Below are 24028 nucleotides of genomic sequence, written 5' to 3'. Positions count from 1 at the left end.
AATGAATTTAGCATGTTCCTGGATGTTTGGTTTTATTGAAATTATTCATTTGTTTTTGCTTTAGATACGAGTATCATAACTGCATACCCATATTATAATTCTATGTTTTCAATAATGTTAGGCACTGAACTTGAACCCCAACAACAATTTGACACATCCAACAAGTTAATCAAATCCTTAAAACAACATAATTTCATTCCTGATTTGGTGAATGGCAGAAAAGCTTTACCTGATGAAGAGACTCTACTTTTGGCTTCATGTAACTATGAAACTAACACTAAATGGGGTCAAGAGGTAATAAAGATTAAGAATATCTACGTTTTTTTTTTCATTAACACAGTACTTTTCAGTGTGCTTATTCCTTATTGCAGATTGGATTCTTGTATGGTACTGTATGTGAAGATGTTCACACTGGATTCATGCTGAATTGCAACGGTCGAAATTCAGTTTTTTGTGATCCAGCTAAGCCACAGTTCCTTCGAAATAGTACAACTAACCTGAATGAATTGCTAATTCAAGGAACAAGATGGGATTCTGGTCTGCTTGACATTGGTTGAAGCAGGTTCTGGCCTCTTATATATGGATTTTAATCAAGAATGTAATAATTGAATAAAAGTTCTTAATTTATTAGATGTTTATTATCAACTAAAGTGGATGTTCATTTTACTATATATGTAGATGGTTCGTTTATTCGAAAAGTTGATGTTTTTACTATGTATGTAGATGGTTCGTGCAGAGAGTGAGAAGGATTATTCCTCCTCACTACTTGATGCATTGTGACAAAGATGGCCTAACAGCTAATGATGTTTTGGAAATGGAGCATCAGGATATGCACAAAGAGGCAAAGTGCTGGATAAAGGAGACAGCTCAATCATGCTCCACAATAGCAGTTCTTGTTGCCGCAGTTGTCTTTGCTGCTGCCTACACAATCCCAGGAGGGAGTGAAAACGGCACACCAGTGTTCTTTGACTCACGAGTCTTTCTCTTCTTCACTATCACAGATGTTGTAGCCCTTGTGAGCTCACTTGCCTCAGTGGTGATGTTCCTTTCAATCCTAACATAGCCATTCGAGCTATGGGATTTCTACAAGTCCCTCCCAAGAAAACTCAATCTGGGATTTGCACTGTTGTTCTTCTCATTGGTGTGCACAATGCTGGCATTCAGTGCAACCGTTTTGCTGACGATTCAGTTGGAGAACACAAAATGGACTTCTGTTTTGTTCTATTGTTCTGGATTCCTTCCTGTGGCTATATTTGCATGGATGCAATTCTTACTCTATAAGACTCTTCAAAAGTTAATTAGGAGGCTTTACAACGGTGTTAAGCAAGTGGTTGCCAATTACATTGATCAATTATTTCAAAAGATATAAATGATATTAATTAATTCACCAATGGCTAGATAGATGGGGACTCTGTTTGGTTAGTAAGTGAATGATGTTATTATATCCAATAAGCTCAACTTTTTTGCTTGAGTTTATGTGTTACCGGATATAAACTAGTATATTTGTAAGGTGTAAATACCGTGAAAGCATATATATATTAGACCTCACCATTGATTTAGAATTAAATTAAACTAGTAGATTTGAAACCATTGCAGAATTGTACTAATTTTTAATTTTATGTTAGATATAGATTGCTCATTTCTAGGGCCATATTTTAATGGATTCCAATTTCATATAATATTAATTAGATAGTCATAGAATCTGTGTGGATTGCAAAATTTCAATTCTTTTCATTGTTCTTCAAAAGGTCTTGCCAATCTGAACATGTTAAATTTTATTATGGTATTGTTGCATATATTAGAGATCATTAAAATAAATCTAATTCAATCCACATAATAAAAAAATTTTGCAGGCCATGTGCAAACAAAAAGCAGGAAATCAAGTAAAGGACAAATAATATACCGAAAATAACCATCTATTTTAGAATGGAAAAAACCATATGCAAGTATAGTAAAATGAACATCCGACTTAGTTTAAATGGCTAAAGAAAAATACAATCTAGTATTTATTTTACAAATCTAAATATCACATAACCGTGTTCTAATTTAATCACTGATATCTAACTGCAACAACTCCAAGCATACTTGAACTCAGTGAATGGTACACTAAGGGTGTGTTTGGCAAACCGCAAACGCGTTACAAGAGAAGAAGTACGTTTAGCCTTCTTGAAAGCTTCAATTTTTGATTTGGCAAATTTTTGATTCATGAACGCAGAAGTGATTTTGCTTTCAAAACTATGGTTTACAAGAAGCTACAATTTTGAGCTTCTGCGTTTCACCAACGGGCTTCTAACCATCAATACTCCATCTTTATTTACCTTTTACCAACTTTATCCTTTATGCATGTTATTATATTATTTATGAAATTCTTATTATTTTTGTTTACATGAACTCTCTTTTTTTATTATTTATTATTTTTATTTTTATTAATTATTTATTTGATATTATACACTTTTATAATTGTAATTTTTTGTATTATTTTTATTATCTTTTTATAATATGATTTATGGATTCTATTAAGTAAAGTAAATTAAACAAAAAATTAATTATAAATAATAATAATAATAATAAATTATAGCATACTAAAAAAGAGTACTAAGAGTACTAAAAATATACTATATAAAAAATATCATAATTTTTTTTTATTTATTTCAATTACTACCAAGATAAATATTTAATTTTTTTATTATTCTTAGTACTCTCTAAAATTTATATTTTGTTAGTTTTAATTAAAAATATATTTTACCAATTTTTATATATTATTTTTATTTTAGTGTATAAATATTAATTTTATTATAGAATTAATTAATAAGATCTATTCAATTATCTAAATTAAAATGATAAGATAATATATAAAAATTATTTAGGTTGGTGTCTATTTTAGTAATTTTTTATCTAAAAGTGATTTTGAGTAGTATAATCCAAACAACATTTATTTTACTATAATTCATTTTGATGCAAAGATTGCCAAACATAAATCACTTTAACACAAACTTACTTTTCATCAAAATCAAGTTTGCAAAATCAATTTTATTCAAACTTCCGTTTGTAAACTATAATCCAAACACACACTAAATCCAATTCTACAATATGACTAAGTTCTGTCTTATCAGTTTCTAGCTCAGTCACGTCCGTCACGTCCACGACCTGCAATCGAACACAAACAAAAAACCAACCAAAGGAATTAAGTAACGTATGGTACTACGACATAAATATCAGCAATATAAACCACCAAGAAAATGACTAACTTAAACAGGATTAAGCGTGTTAGTAAAATTTTAGTTTATAATAGACACCATGTTCACAATATTTTTTTAACAAATTCTTCTAATAAGGCAAAATTATATTAAATTCAATCCAAATCAAATAAACATCCAAATTAGAATGAAAATAACTATCGACCTACCTAGTAAAATGAACATCCGACCTAAACTTTGATGAGAAAATTGTACTTGGGAAGAGAAGAAGCCTTCGCTAGCATTCTTTGGATGAAATGGCCGTTGTGAAAGCTTTTATCAGAAATATCAGAACTAAACTTTTCCAAGGGATAAGAGAGCTTGGTATTTTCCCCATCTTTGTAAAGGGCATATCCAAAGACCTATTGTGCATCAATTTCATCCACACAATCTGCAACAACTCATAACATTTATTCTGTTAAGAGCCTTAAATTTGATGAGCAGAGTTAGAGGAATGTGTTCATACCTAAGATTGAAATTCTTCAATAATTTGTCACAAAAAAACCTTGTCATCGATCAGGAATTTAACATTGAATAAATTGTATCTACTTAAAATTCAATCCAATCAACTAAACATCCACCTAAAAATGAAAATAAGCATATGCATACCTAGTTAAATGAACATCCAACAATAATGAATTGTTCTCATTCTATTGCAGCTAATTTTCAACCATTGAATTTGGTTAATTTCGATATATTCCATAGTTGCTATTGGCTAGTGTAGTTTAGTTCAATGAAAGAATATGGTAGTCAAAAATATTTTTCTGATGATAGCACTGGTTTAGAACAAAAGACAAGAATTTTATCATTAGGTGATACAACTATACAAGAATTGCCATAAAAATTTCAACCGACCATATTTTTATATAAAACATCAATTCCTGTCCAGTTTGCAATAAGTATTTTAATGATTAGTTAATCACTTCATCAATGAATATTCATCCACAAAATAAGCAAACAATCCTGATTCGATACCTGTTGGAAACCAAGAGGACCCAAAGACCTTGGCTCTTCTTCAATATCATCCCAAAAGCTTTGGTCTTCTGAAAGTTACAAAGTAATCATTTCTATAAATTTCATCCATGGAAAAAAAATTTTCAATGAGTAAATTAAACATCCAACCTCATGAGAAAGAAACCCCAAAACATAGAAAAAATAAAATATTTTAGACTAAAACAATAAAGAAGGACGTTTATTATTCCACAAAATTCTCATGATTTGTTGCGATTTTTCATAAAGGAAAGAGATAAAAGAAGAAGAAAGAAAGAGACTTTAACATCATTGTGTTTGGGATAAAACAAAAAATGAGCAACAGGACAACAAACCACAACAAAATTGAGGAAAAAAATATGGTGAATAAAGGATTTATTTTAACGGTTTAAATAGTAATAATTTTGTTCTCTATTCATGGTCGAATTCATATTCATGTTTAGGCGGAAACAAGAACTTATTTGTTGCAAATACAATAATGATAAAAATAATATACAAAAAGATAGATAGATACAGAGACTTACAGAGCCATTAGTAAGAGAGTTGTGATCAGTTGGTCCTTGAATTTCCATGACTAATCAAAATAATGATAAAAAAACCCACAAAATATCCAACAAACTTTTATTCAAATCTAAAAAATTAATGACACTAAAAACATACAAATTGAAACAGCACTACAGAGAGAAGATTATCGTGTTGGTGAGCATCAGTCGCGGAGAGCAAAATCGCAACAAGCCCGGTGGTGAGCAGGGGGGCCATCGGGCAGCAAACGGTGGCGAGCTTCAACGGCCGCGCTAACAATGGTCGGGGTCGTTGTATCATGGTAGAGGGAGATATGAGGGAGGACGCGCCCGCTGGGGCGCGATTGAGGAGGGCGACGCGAGGGGAGTTTGGTGCGGTGGATGATGGCAGCATGAGGGAGGAAGAGGGGATGCCAGTGCTGAAAGGAAAGAAGAAGAAAAACACCTCAGAAAGAAAATTAGAATTAGGGCTGCTGTTTGTGTTGATGTCATTGAGGAGAATCCTAATTTTATTCAAATTTTAAATATGAAATAATTAATTAGTTATCCATAATTTAATTTTAATTACAATTAAACCCTTCATTGTATGCATTGTACAATTAGAGTATTGGTTCCTCATACTTTTCCTTAAAGTATTCATCGTCGTGATGTATGTATATTTGATTCTAATTATTTACAGTTTTGTTATTTGATGTTTTAATTTTATATAGGAAAAACTTTTTAGCAGAAAAATAATAATTTTCATTTTTAAATTGATTATTAAGAGATAATTAAGAACCTCATAGACACATTATAATCAACTATGTTACGTATATATAAAATCAGTTATTAAATTAGTTATTGATATAAAATATATATTAAAATATAAAATATATATTAAAAATAAATTAAATAATATATATTTATATATAAATACATAATTACTGATTTTATATATATATCCACTTAACATTTTTATTTTACAATAGTAATTAGATTATATCTGATTCTAAGAAATACAATAAAAAAATCCAATTATTTTGCATGTTCCAAAGCTCCAAATATACTTGAAAAGAAATGGTAAGAATTTTTAATCTCAAAATAAAACATTGAAAGGCATCGTTACAGAAACAAAGTGCTGATAAATCCATGACTTGTTTGATGTGCTATGCGAATTGCGAAGGTATTTTGGCAGCCACCCTCGCATTTTGTATAAAATTAACTTTTATTAATAAAATACCGCAATTGACGTTTGATGTACTTGAATAGTTGATTATTAGGAAAAATTACTAAAAGTAGCTATGAAGTTTACGAACGCTGATAAAAGTATCCATAAATTAAGGAAATTAAGGTTGTATCTATGAAAGATAAATTTCGTATGACAAAAGTATTCAAATCCTAAATTTTTGTTGATTTTTTAATAAAATTCCTAAACTACCCTACACTCAATCTCAACTCACTTTTTCAACCTTTCATAACACAATCTGCACTTATCTTTGCCATGGAGTCCAAAACTACTCCTACAACAAACCAGACCGAAATCAATGGTAGTGGTGGTGGTGGTGGAGGATCGGACCTCAACCGATTCACTCATAAGTTTACAATCCATACCCAAACCAAATCAATCAAACACCAAAAAATACTCGACATATAAAAATTTTCAAATCCATTCATCCAATTTCAATTCACTTTAGCAAAACTAGAAGTAGAAACAACCATCAACCATAAAAAACCAACAAATCCATTCATCAAATTTGAAATTTATTTCAGCAAAAATCAGAAGTAGAAGTAGCCATCAACCGGATCTTCTGTAAATCAATCTCAGCCTTCATAAAAAATAGAAGCAGATTTAAAAAAAAAATAGAACAGTAACTAAATCAATTTCTGAAAAGAAGAAAAATGAAATAAAAAATGTTAAAAAAAAATACCTTTTCTTTGCCGGCTGTAACATCGTCAATGGCAGAACCTCCATCAACAGCGTCACCTCCCTTTCTTCTCTGATTTCTCTTTACCGAACCCTCTTCCTGCATGCAAGAGCACCATAACCCCTCTCTCTTCTCAGGTGTGCGACGATGGTATTCTCCTCTGCTGGGTCAGATGCGCCACGATGACGTTCTCCTCGGCTGCAACAGGTGCACCACGGCGATATTCTCCTCAGGTTGGGTCACAGGCGCGCGGTGAAGGTGTTGTAGTCACCTTAAGAGTGAGAGGGAGAAGCAGTGAAAGGGGAGGAGATTGGCAATAATGGAGTAGGTGGATGGCAGGCGACAATGAGGAAGTAGGAGGAGAGTTCTGTGATTCTGTGAGGGTTTTGAGAGAGGGATAAGTGAGAAGAGAGGGAGTGACGACAGAATGGGGTTAGGGTGGGGTAGTTTGGGAATTTTATTAAAAAATTAATAAAAAATTAGGGTTTAGATACTTTTGTCATACGAAATTCATCTTTTATGAGTACAGCGTTAATTTTCTTAGTTTATGAGTACTTTTATCAGCGTTCGTAAACTTCATAAGTATTTTTGGTAATTTTTCCTTAATTATTATTAGAGAAGTCAGTAACAAGTGAAATGAATATAATGTTAAGGAAAACTCTAGGGGGCCAGCAGTTTTGTTGAATTTTGGTCAGCATGTAACCAGCAGAGAAAGGTGAGTCATTGGATAAAATCTCACACGAATCTCACACCATTAGATCATCATTGATGGTTATTTGATGGCTACCAATCACAAAAGTTGCTGCCCTCTAACATTGCTCTAATGTTAATTGTTAGAGCAATGAATAAATAATTGAACTATGAATTCAATTATATTCAAATAAAACCAGTGACCCAATCAAAGAGCGCAACCAAAGGTTGTCATTAGCATTACTTGAACAGGCTCTTGGCTCGATCATTATTCGGTTGGTCTAGTGATTGACATTATATTACTATATATATATAATAATATAATATATTTTTTTATATGTTTTCTATGGAGTCCAATTTTTTAATTTCGTAAAAAAATTTTAGCCATTCATTTTAATGAAGTAACAAGAATAAAAGAAGAAATAAAAAATAAAATAATTAATTAATTAATTAATTTTAAATTATAAATTAAAAAAAAAATCTTATTATTATTACTTTTATTTATTGTTGGCTTATCAATTCTCTCATAAATTAATATAACTTTATGTATATATTCAAGTACATCTAACTGCAATCATGTTTTATATTTATACATAACACTTTGATGTTTAATTTTTGCAATCGTCAAATAACTTTTTTAAAGAAGTTGGATAATGGAAAAGCTTTTGAAGATTTGGGCAGTGATAATAAGTTTTATAAGTATAGTTCCATTATTCTTAATAGCTCAAAACTCTCCAAAAGATTATCTTAAAGCTCACAACGATGCACGTGCAGAAATCGGAGTTAAACCATTGAAGTGGGACTCACAGCTTGCATCGCATGCTCACAAGTTTGTGAAGAAACACATTTTTGATTGCGAAAAGGGGATTCATGATATGACCATTATTGCTGGTAATAAATATGGCCAAAACATTGCATATAATTCAGGATCTGTATCAGGTGCCGATGCTGTGAACGAATGGCTGAAGCAAAAAACAAACTATGACTATAAATCCAACTCTTGCATTGATGGTACCCTTAATTGTATTTTTTATTCTCAAAGTATATGGGGTGCAACTACTTTTTTAGGTTGTGCTAGAATCAAGTGTCCTAATTATGGAGGCACCCTTATTACTTGTTTTTATTATCCTCGGTGCCATTTTCCCGGTCAAAGTCCTTTCTTAATTCATTAAGAGTTTATTTATCTTATGCTTTAAGGGCATATATTAAGATTATAAATTAAAAATATTTTTATTGAAAATACAAAAAAAATTTAAATTTCTAATACGACATCTGTTTTATATTTATTAAATAAAAAATTTAAAACTTTTCATGATAAATTCATGTGGCTTTAACACAATGCAATTGGTTAAAGCCATTTATTAATTACTAAATTAAACTCATTGCTTCCTTCGCTAAACTTTAATGTAAGTGAATTTTACTAAGATGGTTCACCTTGTAGTTTTCTTTATGATTATTTTAGTTTAAGCTGTGATGGTACTTTCCAAAGGCTTTTTGCCTTATATACTCAGTGGGTACCTTTTCTTGAAACACTTTTTCCTAATTAAAAAGTCTGCTATTAATACTACTCAAATCATATATTAAAGCATTCATTGTCTTCTATATATATATATATGATCGATCACAATTATTGCTTCCAAGATCCATTGAAAAGTTTTCATCACTACACAAACAACTTAATTTCACAAAGAAGCAAAAACAGTAAGTTTGAATCAAGCTTAATCTATGTCTGTGTATGTAATGGAGACAAATATTAATTCATTTTTAATGTATATTTTATATTAAAACATATATTTTATATCAATAATTAATTTTGATATACACTTAATTAATGATGACACATACACAAGAAAAAGTTGTGGAGAGAGCAATGGTAGTTTTCAACGGCTATGGATCTCGGAGGTTGAAGAAAATATCAATTCTTAATCTTGAGTTTACTTGCAAGACTGGATTTCTAATCTTTCATAGTAGGTATGGCAGCAACCATGACATTCAAGATAGAGTAGTTAGTGATACCTTCTCGATGAGGAAGGGATTTTATGGAAAGACTACTTGAATGAATTGTCCTTTGTTTCGGCTGAAGGCAATTAGGCTCGATCATTCAATTAGGGTAAAGCTAGTGGGTTAATGAGTAGAGTTGTTTGGGAGAGATTGGTCCAAGGTCCATTGGAGTAGATTAGTTGATAGTCAGTCGGGGTTGGTCAGTAATTGTTCAGTTAGGATAATAGTTGTCAAAATTAAACTGATAATCGAATCGTGATAATCGAATCGGTCAAATTAATAGTTTATTAATTTTTTAATTAACTAGTAAGTTATTGATTATTGAATCATTTAAATTATAATTAATAAATATAATTTTTAAAAATATAATTTAATTTACATATTATATATTAGAAAAAAGGAGACAAATGTAATGAAAAGCAACTTGACTTAGTGACAACCAAACTGCATATGCGACAGGATTCAGGTTTAAACTTAAGAAGAGTTTTTTTGTTAATTGTTGTCGGTTTGTATCGGTTTTGATCGGTTTGTATTGATTCTGACCAATTTTTTTCTTTAAACGATCAAAATAATAGACCAAATCAATTTAGAGCTCGATTTACTGATTTTTTTTGTCGAACCAATTAGTCCGATCCAATTTTAACAACTATAGTTAGGACAGATTAATAGTCAATTGGCATTGTTAACATGTTCTTATATTAGAATTTTGGCCTGTCTTCAATCTCCTTTTTAAAAGTTTTCTTATCACTACACAAAAAAGACAGATTGCGACGGTTTTTTGGTGGCGGTTGATGCGGCAGATAAGAGGAGGGCTGCCAATTGTTTGTCATTTTACGGCAGTTTTGGTATAACCGCCGCAAAATGGATTATTGTGGAGCTAAATAAGCTATTAGTGGTGGTTTTTTCAACCGCCGCAAAATACGTCTAGCTCTTTTTTTTTAAAAAAAAATTTAACCGGATATGATCTACTTACATTTTCATTACTTTATAGGAGAAATATGTTTGAATCAATGTTACTTAAATCGTTACACTGTTTTTGTATTTGTTTTATGAAAAAAAATTTAATCACTTACAAAAATATATTTTGATTAAAATAATCAACCTAAGAGTTAAAATAAAAGAGGCAAACAAAGTTCAATCAACCATTAAATTCTTAAATTTTTTTTATTTTAATTAATTAAATTATGTATAAATTATAATAGGACATAATATATATATATATATATATATATATATAATATAAGGGCAAAATGTACAATTAAACTAAATAGAAGATCAAATTATACAATTTTACCAAAGTAAAAAACATTAGATGAATCTTTCAGAATTAGCAGTGAATTAGACAAGCCAACACTAATTTGAATTAGTCCTATTCGAATTAGCAGTGAAGCTTGTAATTCGAATTTGAACAATTCGAATTATGTTTGCATGTAGTCTTAGGATAGTTCGAATCAGGATGATTCGAATTATCCATGGTAGGACGTCCTTAGTAATTCGAATGGGTCGAATTAATTTTGAACCATAGTAAATCGAATTAATTTACATATATTTATATATGGTCCAAAAGTATATAAAGAGTACAATGAAGAGTACATTTAATAATACCCATAATGAAAACAATAAATAGTACTCTTTATTGAATTCATTATGGATATTATTAAATGTACTCTTTATATACACTTGGATCATATATAAATAGATGTAAATTAATTCGATCTACTATGGTTCAAAATTAATTCGAAATAGACCGATTCGAATTACTAGGGACGTCCTAGCATGCATAATTTGAATCACCCTGATTCGAACCCCCCAGTGATTACATGCAAGCATAATTTGAATTGGACAAATTCGAATTACAAGCATCACTACTAATTTGAATAGGACTAATTCGAATTAGTGTTGATTTGTCTCATTTGAATGGACGGACTCGAATTACATAAGAATATGCTTTTGGGATATCCTGGTAATATTTTTCAATTTGATAGAATTGTGTAATTCGTCCTCCATTTGGTTTAATTGTGCATTTTGCCCAATATATAAAGTGCCTATAATAACTATGATCAGATATAAAGTATACAACAAAAAATTTTATCGCAATCAAATGTGTTCATATATATATATATATATATATATATATATATATATATATATATATATATATATATATATATATATATATATATATATTAATACTATATATCGAAAAGTCATTTAATTTGGTGGTAACATGACATTGTTAAAATTTTTTACTTACTTTTCTTTTGCTGGTTACATGCTGGCCAGAATTTAATAAGGTTGCTAGTCCCCTAGACTTTTCTATTCTTTAATTTATGAAAAAGTATTTTAATTATGATAAGATAATGGCAAGTACATTTTAATTAACAATATAGCATGTAGATAGTCGAAAATAAATTATCAAAAATTAATTGTAAAAATAGCTATCTATTTATAATATCTTCTATTTTTTGAAACGGTAATACTAAGTTATTCCATTTGAGATAACACTCATAATTTTATATATATAATAATCATAATTATATATTTATTATATTAAATATTATATAATTATTTTAATAATAACTAATAAAAATTAAAAAAAATAATGCTCAACTATTATTTTTTCAAATGGTGGCTTTGTTGCATTGACTTCATCAAGAATACAAAGTCATATGGTTGGTTAGAGGTAATGCTTAACTCTAAAGGTAACTCCACAAGTGGCTAAAAAAAAATAGCAATCAATAAAGTGATAATAGAGCATTTTAGCAATAATAATAAAATTAATCAAACACTAAACTTGCCTGTGATCTCTCTTTCACGTTCTTTGTATGCTTCTTCCTTCTTTGTTTAACAATTTTTTCTACAGTAGATTAAAGCTTTTTCTTACGCTTACCACCTTTTCGTGATACTTGTTGGGGGTTATGAATCTCTAAATTATTTGCATTTTCATCTACCTCATTCAAATTTTGATTATCTACATTATCCATTGAAGAGGCCTTTGGTTCCACCAATATAACCCAAACTGAGTCTAGTATACGATGTACGGTCTCGGTGAGCTCCTCGGATGCAGCGACTACTTCAGCAATATTGTAAAATTGCTTACACATCTCATCATAACGTTTCTTTATAGGCTCTAAACGACTTGGATCATGGCTACACTTGATGCTACTGTGCTTGCGCTTTAAAGTTTTCTTCCACCGATCAAGAAAGTATTTATTTGGCAACTTCTTCACTCTTTCAAGACCAAGGACTGAAAGAGTATGGCGGCATAAGATTCCCTTTGACTCAAAAAGATGGCATTGGCAAGAAACATCTGAAGTTGAAGAATCAAACGACACCTTGTAAGTAACATCAAACATCTTATTACCATTTTCAATCTCTTCTATAACCTTGTAAGTAACAACATATCTCTCTTCATGCTCTTTTGTTGAAAAGCAATTAGCCTTTGCTCTAAACTCCGTTTGAAGCTCATTAAACTTTGCATGAGTATATTCCTTTTGAAACTATTTTTCAATAGCAGAGATAGTAGCACAAGGGATAATGGTATTGAAGCTGGCAGCATCCAATTCATATTCTTGTTGAGCTTTATTTGCAAGACAGTTGTCATATTATGTTACAAATTATTGCAAGTTTCTCTTTGAGGTTAGGTAGCCCTTCATAAATGAGTGCCTGCTTTCACTCCTTTGAGTGCTACTCATGCCTACCCAAAAACTATTGCTAAGAAAAATAGGGACCCACCTGTCACGTTCTTCGTACAAATCTAAAACCATAAAATGGACATAATCAAACATGTAAGGCATATTGATTAATAAATGATAAATAATCAAACAGTAGATATAAGATAATCAAATTCATATAAAATACCTACTAGCCAATTATTATCATGCAAACTGAATCTATTGATAAAATAAGTCCAAGAGCTCTTAAATGCTTCCTTAGACCTAGAATCCCACACAATATGTGTCATGTCAGCACAAATCTCATTAAATTGCTTGCATGCTCCTAGTTTTTCTGAAATTTTCTTCGTGATATGCCAAATACACCATCGATGTCGTGTCATTGGCAACGATTTTTCAATGGCATTCCGCATAGCTTTGCATTGATCCATCAATATGCCAATAGGCAGCTTGCCACCCATACATCGTATCCAACAATCAAATAACTAAACAAAGGAATTCTCTTCTTCGCATGAAAGAAGAGCGCAACTAAGTAGCAATGATTGGACATGGTGGTTAACCCCAACAAATGTGCCAAAAGGCATATCATACCTATAATAAAAATAAGAGTACATAATCAAACTCAGTTTCATTCTATTCTACCTATAATCAAATTCATTCTATTGTACCTATCCCTATACATCAAACATATGCAAAAACAAGAGTACATAATCAAACTTAGTATAACATGCACAGCAGCAGCAAAATCATTCTATTGTATCTATCTATACATTAAACATATGCAAAAACAAGAGTACATAATCAAACTCAGTATATCATGCACAGCAGCAGCAAATTCATTCTATTCTGCCTGCTATTCCTATACATCAAACACATGCAAAAACCAAAGTGCATATAATTAACTTGAAATATATAATTATATTGTCATGCCTATTTGTTAGGTAAGTGCATATAATTAACTTGAAATATATAATTATATTGTCATGCCTATTTGTTAGGTACATCATATCAAAGCTCACAACGTTGCCAAAGTACTCATAAGCAGCACGACTTCTAGCATCAGCCCAAAAAGCATGCTTTATGTGATGTTGCTCGTCCAATTTAACTTCGTAAAAGAAGTTGCGATTTTGTTCTTGTATCCTATGAAAATACTGCATTAATGATTGCACATCCTCTCTTCTTCTATCACTCTGACACTTCTTGCTACATGATTCCAAAGATCTTTTTGAGTAAAAGTTAATTTATCATAGCCACCAGCAGCAGTTGTTAAGCTTTGATAGGTGTTTCTTATTTTAACACCAACTTGATCATTGATCTCAGCTATCCGTTTGGCATGCAAGCTTAGTTTCTTGTTCTTTCTTAGAGTCTTTGCCATGCTAGGACTAATAGCATGGTTGTGCTGGATATTCACAAAGGTTAACACATATTCTATCTTCTTATCCCTTTTCACAATAATTCTAATTTTACAATTTTGCTCAGAAGTTGGATTTGTCTTCTTTAGTGGATTAATTTTTTATCTTTGATAACCAGCTCTAGAACATACCAAGATTTGGTATGTAATTTGTCTATTTTGATCCCACTTAGTAGTTCTTATATTTCATGAAAAATCAACCCTTTTTGCGTAATTGGTATAAAAAATTTCATAATCTTTCACAGAGGAGAATGCCATTCCTATGTTTGGAACAACCTAAAAATATAGATAATAAAAAATTTAATAAAATCAAATCAGGTATAAAAATGCTCTCAATTTTCTATGAATGAACAAGACAAATTAGTAGTCAAGCACTGAACCTGAGTATAAACAAACTCAGTAAACATGTATAATCAAACTCAGTAGTCAAATATAGCACTGATCCTGAATATAATCAAACTTGATAAACATGATAATCAAACTCAATAGTCAAATATAACACTAAACTCCAACACATTCATAGAATCAGCATCATCATCTGATCTAAGCAAATGCAGAAATTTTAAACATGTAAACTGCTAATTTGACTCCAATCCAGAAGCTAAATATTTTTCTTATTACACAAATTTATAACATAAATTTTTCATGATATAATCACACAACGTACATGATGTAAAAAGATCTAAATAACATAATGAAGCCACATATCAGAAGCATAACTATTAGAAATTTGCCTATGGAATAAGCTTGTGTATCAAAGGCAATTACTTCTGTATATGCAAATGCTTCCATTGGCATAAGCTTGTGACATGCTCCTCTTTCTAACTGGCCTATGCTACTGAAATTTTTCGAGAAGTAATATTGATCGGTGTATAGTAATTTAATAAATCAGTGATGTCGCTCAAATAAAAGCATAAGCCAAATCAGCATTTGCATAACTAAATAATCAACAAAATTAAAATCAAATCAGGAATAAAACATGGATAATCAAAAAACTAAAATCAAATCAAGAATAAAAAATTAACAAATAAAGTAAATTAAATACAAACCTCATCATTCGAACTTGTGGATTTCATTAAATCAAAAGTTATAATCAAATCCTTAAGATAACAAGAACCAAAAACGGCGCAAAGCAAAGCAGAAGAAACTGCGGAGAAGAGAAAAAAGTGAGGAGTGAGGTTGGCGCAATCAAAGAGAAGAGAAAAGAATTGAGGTTCATGCAATGGAACCCTTTCTGCGAGAAGAAAAGAAAGCGCAAGAGATTTTGGCGCGATGAAGAAACCCACTCCTAGCGCGTTTGCTACTGTAATCGTATTTTTTTACTTTCTTATACGGAACGTATTTTGTACTGTATTTTAGTGAGAGTGACTGAATTGGTGGCTGAAAAGTAGTGTACAAATAGCATTGAAAACCCAGTTCTATTATTAAAAGAACCATCAGAAAAATTGGTTTCATCAAATTTTCAAATAAGAGAATTTAAAATTAATAGCCCTTTAAGTTTATCTAAGTTAAAGATTAAAGAAGAAAATTCTGAAATAAAAGAATTAACAAAAAAGGTCGAAAAATTAAATGAAACCCTAAATACTAAATTATGACAATAAATAAAGAAGAAATATTTGTAACTTATCAAGACAAGAAACAAGAGCTCTTTGAAAGAGAAAATCGTTTAAATTATTTACAGTTTTCTGAAATAAATCAAAGAGCATTTGAAGCTCTAAAAATAATCTATGACAAGTTGAAAAGAGAAGTTGAAGAGCTAGAAAAATTAATAGAATCTCTAGAAAATAGTGATGAATCGATGATAGAGTTTGCAGAAATTTTAAAATAAATAATGAAGCATAAAAAGATTGAAAAATTAGAAAATAAAATAAAAAGTAAAAGGGCGAAAAAATTAAAAAGTAAAATAGAGGAGTATAAAAGGAAATTAAATAATCTTCAGATCAAAATTGATGATCTTATAATAAAAAGGATAGAAATAAGAATAAATATAAACAAGTTGGAATTAAACTTAAAAAATTTATAAATGCCTGGAAAACCATATTATGACTTAAAAGAATTAAAGCTGTTGAAAGAAAAAATGGAGAATGAAGTTAAAAAATTAAAAAGATATTTAGAAACAAGAGAAAGTGTAGAAATAAAAGAAGTTTTTGAGGATTTGAGAAATTATATTAAAGAAAAAGACAAACAGATAAAAGATTTTATATGCAATAATCCATGCAAAAAAGAATACTATAATTATGATAGAAGTTAAAACAGAATTGAAAAACTATAAATATGAAATCAGAATTATAAATATACATCAAGGACTAGTAATAAATGATCATATAACAAATATAAGAGAAATAGTAGAAATGGTCAATACCTTAGATTATGAATTTGCAAATTATTTTTATCAAAATCCTTTAAATAAAGCACCACCAATTGAATCTATACAAATTATAAACTTATTTGAAGCAAAATATGAAGAGTTAATAGAAATTTCGAAAAAGAAATTAAAAGAAAAGTCGAAATTAAAAAATTAGTATCAGAGCCAAGTTAACGATTAAGGGTAACATTTTCTCTTTAAACAACACTTTTAATGATACGCTTTTAAATCAATAACAACCACAAAATAAAAAACATCTTTACAAAAAGATGAAAAAGGCAACTTTATCATAGTAGCCACCATCTTACATTGGCAACCACCCATGCATTTTGTATAAAATTAACTTTTATTAATAAAATATCGCAATTGACGTTTGATGTACTTAAATAGTTGAATAATGTGTATTGTATTATATGCAAATTATTATTGAAGTTAAATATATACAATAAAAAAGTCAGTAACAATTGAAGTGAATATAGTGTTAATTATTAGAGCAATGAATAAATAATTGAACCATGAATTTAATCATATTCAAATAAAACCAGTGACCCAATCAAAGAGCGCAACCAAAGGTTGTCATTAGCATTACTTGAACAGGCTCTTGGCTCGATCATTATTCCGTTGGTCTAGTGATTGACATTATATTACTATATATATTTTTAAAGAATGCTAGGGGCCAACAATTTTGGTGTTTTGTAATCATCAATTGGCCAACAATAATATTTTTAATGGTGTGAGATTACATTTAATGGTGGGAAATCACTCACTTTTATTTTGATAGTTAAGTGCTGACAAAAAAATACAAAAATTACTGACCCCTAGACTTTTTCTATATTTTTATATATTTTTTATGGAGTCCAATTTTTGAATTTCGTAAAAAAAATTTTAGCCATTCATTTCAATGAAGTAACAAGAATAAAAGAAGAAATATAAAAAATAAATAAAGAAATTAATTTTAAATTATAAATTAAATAAAAAAATTTGTTATTATTATTTTTATTTATTGTTGGCTTATCAATCCTCTCATAAATTAATATACATGTATGTATATATTCAAGTACATTTAACTGCAACGAACCATGTTTTATATTTATACGTAACACTTTGATATTTAATGTTTGCAATCGTCAAAGAACTTTTTTAAAGAAGTTGGATAATGGAAAGGCTTTTGAAAATTTGGACAGTAATAATAAGTTTTATAAGTATAGTTCCATTATTTTTAATAGCTCAAAATTCTCCAAAAGACTATCTTAGAGCTCACAACGATGCACGTGCAGAAATTGGAGTTAAGCCACTAAAATGGGATTCGCAGCTTGCATCGCATGCTCGTAAGTTCGTGAAAAAACACATTTTTGATTGCAAGAAGGGGATTCATGATATGACCAGTAATAAATATGGCCAAAACAATGCATATAATACAGGATCTGTATCAGGTGTCGATGCTGTGAATGTATGGCTGAAGCAAAAAACAAACTATGACTATAAATCCAACTCTTGCATTGATGGCACCCTTAATTGTATTTTTTATGCTAAAATTGTATCGGATGCAACTAATTTTTTAGGTTGTGCTAGAATCAAGTGTCGTAATTATGGAGGCACTCTTATTACTTGTTTTTATTATCCTTGGGGCCATTTTCCAGGTCAAAGCCCTTTTGTAATTCATTAAGGATTTATTTATCTTATACTTTAAGAATATATATTAAAATTATAAATTAAAAATTCTTTTATTAAAAATACAAAAAATTTTAATTTTTAATATGACATCTGTTTTATATTTATTTAAATAAAAAAATTTAAAATTTTTTACTAAAAATAAATTTATCATGTGTCTTTAAAATACATATGAGTTAAACTCATTTATTAATTACCAAATTAAACTCATTGCTTCCTTCGCTACACTTGAATGTAAGTGCATTTTACTGAGATTGTTGACCTTGTAGTTTTCTTTATGATTATTTTAGTTTAAGCTGTGATTGTACTTTCCAAAGGCTTTTTGCCTTATGTACTAAGTGGGTACCTTTTCTTGAAACATTTTTTCCTAATTAAAAAGTCTGTTATTAATACTACTCAAATCATATATTAAAGCATTCATCGTCTTCTATATATGTATATATGATCGATCACAATTCACTACAAGAAAAATTAATATTTGTAACAAAAAAATTATTACAAAAAATCAAAATTTTGAAACAAAAGAATTTTGTAACAAAAAAGGGACCGTTGCAGTATGTTCCGTTATAAAAAAATTTTGTAACAAAAAATGGAATTGTTACAATTTAAAGTAATATTTTGTAATAAATTTTTCTGATACAAAAAACTAAAAGTCATTACAAAAGTGATAACAAATTTTGATCTTCAAAATATTTTTCGTAACAATTTAAACTTTTGTGTCAAAATATTTTATTACAAAATACTACTTACTTTTGTAACATTTTTTATTCTTAGTTATAAAAATAGAAAATTCATTTTAAAATATTTAATTAAATAATTGATATATCAATTAATTTTTTAAACACGCTAACTTAACATTTATATAATATATAATCATATAGATAATTAGAATATCTTACATGTCATTAAGATTCTTTTACAATAAAATAAGTTCTACAAATTCAACTAAACACAATTTTTTCCTAACATAAAATTGTATCATATCGGATTTATAATTCTTGATTCTTCTAGCATATTTCAATCAATATAAAATCTAACATGTTGGCATCAATTTTGTACCCCTACAAATATGAGCAATGAAAACCAAAATTAAAAAATCACATATAACACTATCTTCATCAGAGTAAAAATAAAATTAGAACTTACAAGTTAAAATTAACTAATTCTTTAAGAATCTATTCTCAAAGTTTAAAACTAGTCAATCAAGAATGCAAATTATCAAAAATTGACAATTCAATATATAAACTCGGCCTAATTAATCATAATTTAATTCATTAAATTTACATAAGTATCAATTGTCTAAAAATCACTACAAAGCACAATTTCCACTAAAGTCCTCATAACAAATATACTTGACTTTTGGAAATAGTTTGGAAATAGAAAAGTATAGCAAGAATGGAAAAATAAAACCGAATAACAACTTGACAGCTAAGTCACACTATCTTGAACTTTCTTGGCAGCTAAGCTACACTAATCCAGAGATCTCTTTTGCCACCTAATTTACTTTTATATGATTTTTTTTAAAAAACCGGCTACTGATTTAGTACACTTCAGAAAAACAGCAAGCAATAACCAATTTAAGAAAATCATATAAAATCCATCTTTTGTTTGATTCTCCTAAATTTTGGTGTGTTTGAACTAGAATTATCTATCTTTCACCCAATTCAAGTCCCAGATAATTTTCACTTCTCTAGAATAAGTTATGCCTCTTGAAATATGATTTTGTTTTAAGAAAAGGATGCTGTCACAACAGTGAACAGCCCTGCTTCAAGAAAGCACAACTTTCTCTACAAAACTTTAATTATTCTGAAATTTGAACATAAAATACTAGACATCTTAATATTTCACCCCTCTTTAGTTTCACCTCCAAAGAGTTTCAGAGTATTGAGATATGTGGTTTTGAATTTGCTGTTCCAGAATTCGGACAACAATATTTCTGCAGAAAATGACCATTTTCTAAAAATCATATCTCCCAAACCACACATCAAAAAATTCTGAAATTATAGAGAAACAATCTAGACATATCAAATTTTTATAGAAAAATAATTTTACCCATTTTGAGTGGCTAGATTTCTTCCAGTTTTGTTCACAAAGTGCTGTCTGAAATTGCATAATTCTGCAACATGTAACCTTGGGTTTTGAGAGGTCAAAAATTGATTCCTAACTTTTCATTCACTCTAACCTTGCATTCTAACTTTTTTTTATCTATTGTGACTTGTTAAAAAGATTAAATTAGCCTCAAGTACTTAGGATTAATAAATCATCATTTTTGGTCAGTTTTCACATTTAAGCATACTCATATGACATCAACAAGTTCTGCATTACTCAACACAATCCAACCACAAATCACTCAAACAATTCACATATATTATCATTAATTTACTGCATCATATATAACAAATAGTCCAACATCATCTCAAATAATCATTAGCACGTATCATCAATTAATTCAATCATGAAACTTGGCTTTTAGCCTTTTAACAAATTCTGCACTCTAACAAATAGAATTTTCAACATCATCATCATTTAATAAATCAAACACAGCATCATTCAATCAGTTTAAACAAAAAGTGTTTTCTAAAGTTGCAATAATCAAAATTCTATACACGCATCCTCATCGTCACAGAAACTATACACGCATTCTTAATAAGAAATTCTAATCAAAATTCATAAATTTCAATAATCAAAATTTATAATCAGTACAATTTAACAATTCATAATATTTTTTTTTGAAAATCTCTTTACAGGAATAATCACATTTTGTTTTACATGTATCTTCTTCTTGCTATCAATTCAGCTACATAACTTGGATGCAGATGGCTTTAAATATTAGTATTTACACAGCATCTCATCAATTTTAATTCCATATATATAATAAATCAATACATCATTCCATCCATCAGATTAACCATCATCTAAGTCTGGAATAAGACATGACTTAACAGTTTTTTATATACATGAAAAGGGGTTTGGATGATTGACACTAACAGGAACTCATGAAGAACAAAATCAATCAATATTATAAAGCCTTAATCAAAACACTAACAGGAACTCAAGAAGAACAAAATCAGAACAATTCACTAACAAGAAGAGAAGAGAAGCAAATTTCAAATTTACCTAATCAGAACTTCTAATAACCAAATTCCAAATTTCAGAAGAGAAGCAATTTTAATCAGAAATTCCAAATTTTCAATAATCAGAACCCTAAATCCCTAATCATAAATTCCAATAATCAAATCCCTAATAAGAAATTTTAATAACCAAATCCCTAATTAGAAATTCAAAACATATAATTTACCTGAACTGAACTTGAGCAGGGGCTAGAGAAGAGAAGAAGACCAGCGGAAGAAGCAGTCGTTGTCGCCGTCGTCCTTCAGGCCTTGAGGGTCAGAGAAGCTCTGTCGCTGTTTGCAGTTATTTGCCATCTGAAAGAACACTTCTCCTCCAGACTTCCAGCAACAGATCCGGCAAGACACATCTCCACCGACGGCACCAGGAAGTACGATGATGACGGCTTGGTGAGACGCGACAGCGGCGGAGCATGATGACAGCGGCGACGGCTTCGTGGTGGCGTTGCCCTTCACACACGCTCTCTCTCCTCTTCGTGATTCTTCTCAGGCTACAGAATCGGGTTGATAGAAAGCAGAACGGCGACTGGGCAGCGACGAATGGTAGACTCCAAGGTGGCGACGGCGCAATGGCGCTGCAGACAGCCCCCTTCCTCCCTTCTCTTCTCCTGGCGCGACTCTCTCTTCCCTCTTCCCTCTTCCCTCTTTCGTTTCTTTCTTTCTTTCATATTTCTGTGTGTAGGTGTGTGGAACAGGTGACCCCTGTGTGGCTGGGTGTATGTGCACGCTGAAGAGGAGTGGGGGTTCTAGGGTTAGGTTTTCCTAAGGGTTTGTAATTTTAATTAAATTAGGGAATAGAGTATTCATTAAAATATAATTTAATCTCTTTAAATTACTTTAAAACATGAATTAAATTATCAATTTGTTAATTAATTCTTAATAAGTATTCTAATTTAAAATATAAGATGATATAATTAATTATAAAAATTAAAGTATTAAATTTTAAAATCTCAATTATTTAAATTAAATAGTATAATTTTTTTACAACTACTAAGTCTTATAATTTAAATATAGAAAATTATTCAATAATTATAAAATTTAGTAAAATTTTTATTTTAATTACCAAAACTTGATTTAATTATTCTCAATGAAATAATTTTTGAAAATAAAATCGTTAATAAATAAATAAATTTGGAATCAACTCAAAATAGGATTTTTTAAAAGTTCCAGATCTTACATAAATAATTTTTTGAAAATAAAACCATGAATAACTATAATAAATCACAATACAAATAATTTATTATTTATTTTCTAACAATCGTAGATTTTACCGGCTTAATGATGAGTGTTAGGTTAAGGTGGGTTTAGGACTAGTAGAGAGAGAGAAAAAACCAGAACTCTATATTTTATACTTAAGGGAGTTTTTCAAAATTTTATTTAAATGGACGAGGATGGCAAACAACAAAATAAAAAATAAAGGTGAGGGTTAGAATTAGAATTTTTATTTTTTATATTTGTTTTATTTTTAAATTTTAACTATTTTTATTTATGTTTAATAATTAATTTTTTTAATTTAAAAATTTAATTTTTAATCAATATTTAAGATTTAATTATTAGTAAAATTATATATTAATTTTATAAAAAAATATAAAATAATATATACCATTTTTAAAAATAAATCATTTAATCTTTAATTCTTTTATAAAAATAATTATTTTAATTATCTTAGAGATTTTAATCATTTAATTATTTAATTCTTTTAATTATCTTAGAGATTTTAGCATTTTAAAATAATTGTTTTACTTACAAAAATTTTTTTTATTTTGTGACAAACAAATAACTTGTTACAAACAATATTGAATTTTGTGACAAAATAATTGGAGTTTTTGAAACAAATGGACATTTTGTTACAAAATATTTTAAAATTTTGCAACAAAATAATAGTTCGTTACAAAAGCCAATATAATTTGTAACAAAAAAATCAAGTCGTTATAAAATATCAAAACATTTTGTAACAAATTGTATTGTTGTTACAAAACATTATTATTATATAACAGTTACTAATTTTTGTTATAAAAGAATAATTTTTTATAATAATTTTAAATTTGTTACAAAATTTTTGTTACAAATGTTCAATTTTCTTGTAGTGATTACTGCTTTTAAGATCCATGGAAAAGTTTTCGCTACACAAACAAGTTAATTTCACAAAGAAGCAAAAACAGTAAGTTTGAATCAAGCTTGATCTATGTCTGTGTATATAATGGAAACAAATATTAATTGATTTTTAATATATATTTTATATTAATAATTAATTTTGATGTACACTTAATTAACATAATTGATGAGTTATTATTAACGATGACACATACACAAGAAAAAGTTGTGGAGAGGTCAATGGTAGTTTTCAATGGCTATGGATCTCGGAGGTTGAAGAAAATGTCAATTCTCAATCTGAGTTCACTTGCAAGACTGGATTTCTAGTCTTTCAAAGTAGGTA

The 24028-nt window shown here is 29.2% G+C and overlaps 1 protein-coding gene and 1 pseudogene across 1 annotated transcript; one reads left to right on the top strand and one right to left on the bottom strand.

Annotated features, from left to right (window-relative positions):
- The first annotated feature begins 814 nt into the window (after positions 1-814).
- On the top strand, positions 815-1369 carry LOC148579056 (ankyrin repeat-containing protein NPR4-like; annotated as a pseudogene).
- Positions 1370-12209: 10840 nt separating this feature from the next.
- On the bottom strand, positions 12210-13477 carry LOC148579055 (protein FAR-RED ELONGATED HYPOCOTYL 3-like). The gene is made up of 3 exons (XM_088488288.1): positions 13204-13477; positions 13044-13099; positions 12210-12842 (listed from the first exon to the last, which is right to left on the bottom strand). The coding sequence occupies exons 1-3, from the start codon at positions 13475-13477 to the stop codon at positions 12210-12212; spliced, it is 963 nt and encodes a 320-aa protein (XP_088344414.1).
- Between the last annotated feature and the right edge of the window lie 10551 nt (positions 13478-24028).

This window comes from Arachis ipaensis, chromosome B10 (genome assembly GCF_059453495.1).
Source record: "Arachis ipaensis isolate K30076 ecotype BB chromosome B10, ASM5945349v1, whole genome shotgun sequence".
In the NCBI taxonomy this organism is placed as follows: domain Eukaryota; kingdom Viridiplantae; phylum Streptophyta; class Magnoliopsida; order Fabales; family Fabaceae; genus Arachis; species Arachis ipaensis.
This window is presented reverse-complemented; position numbering and strand designations above follow the sequence as displayed.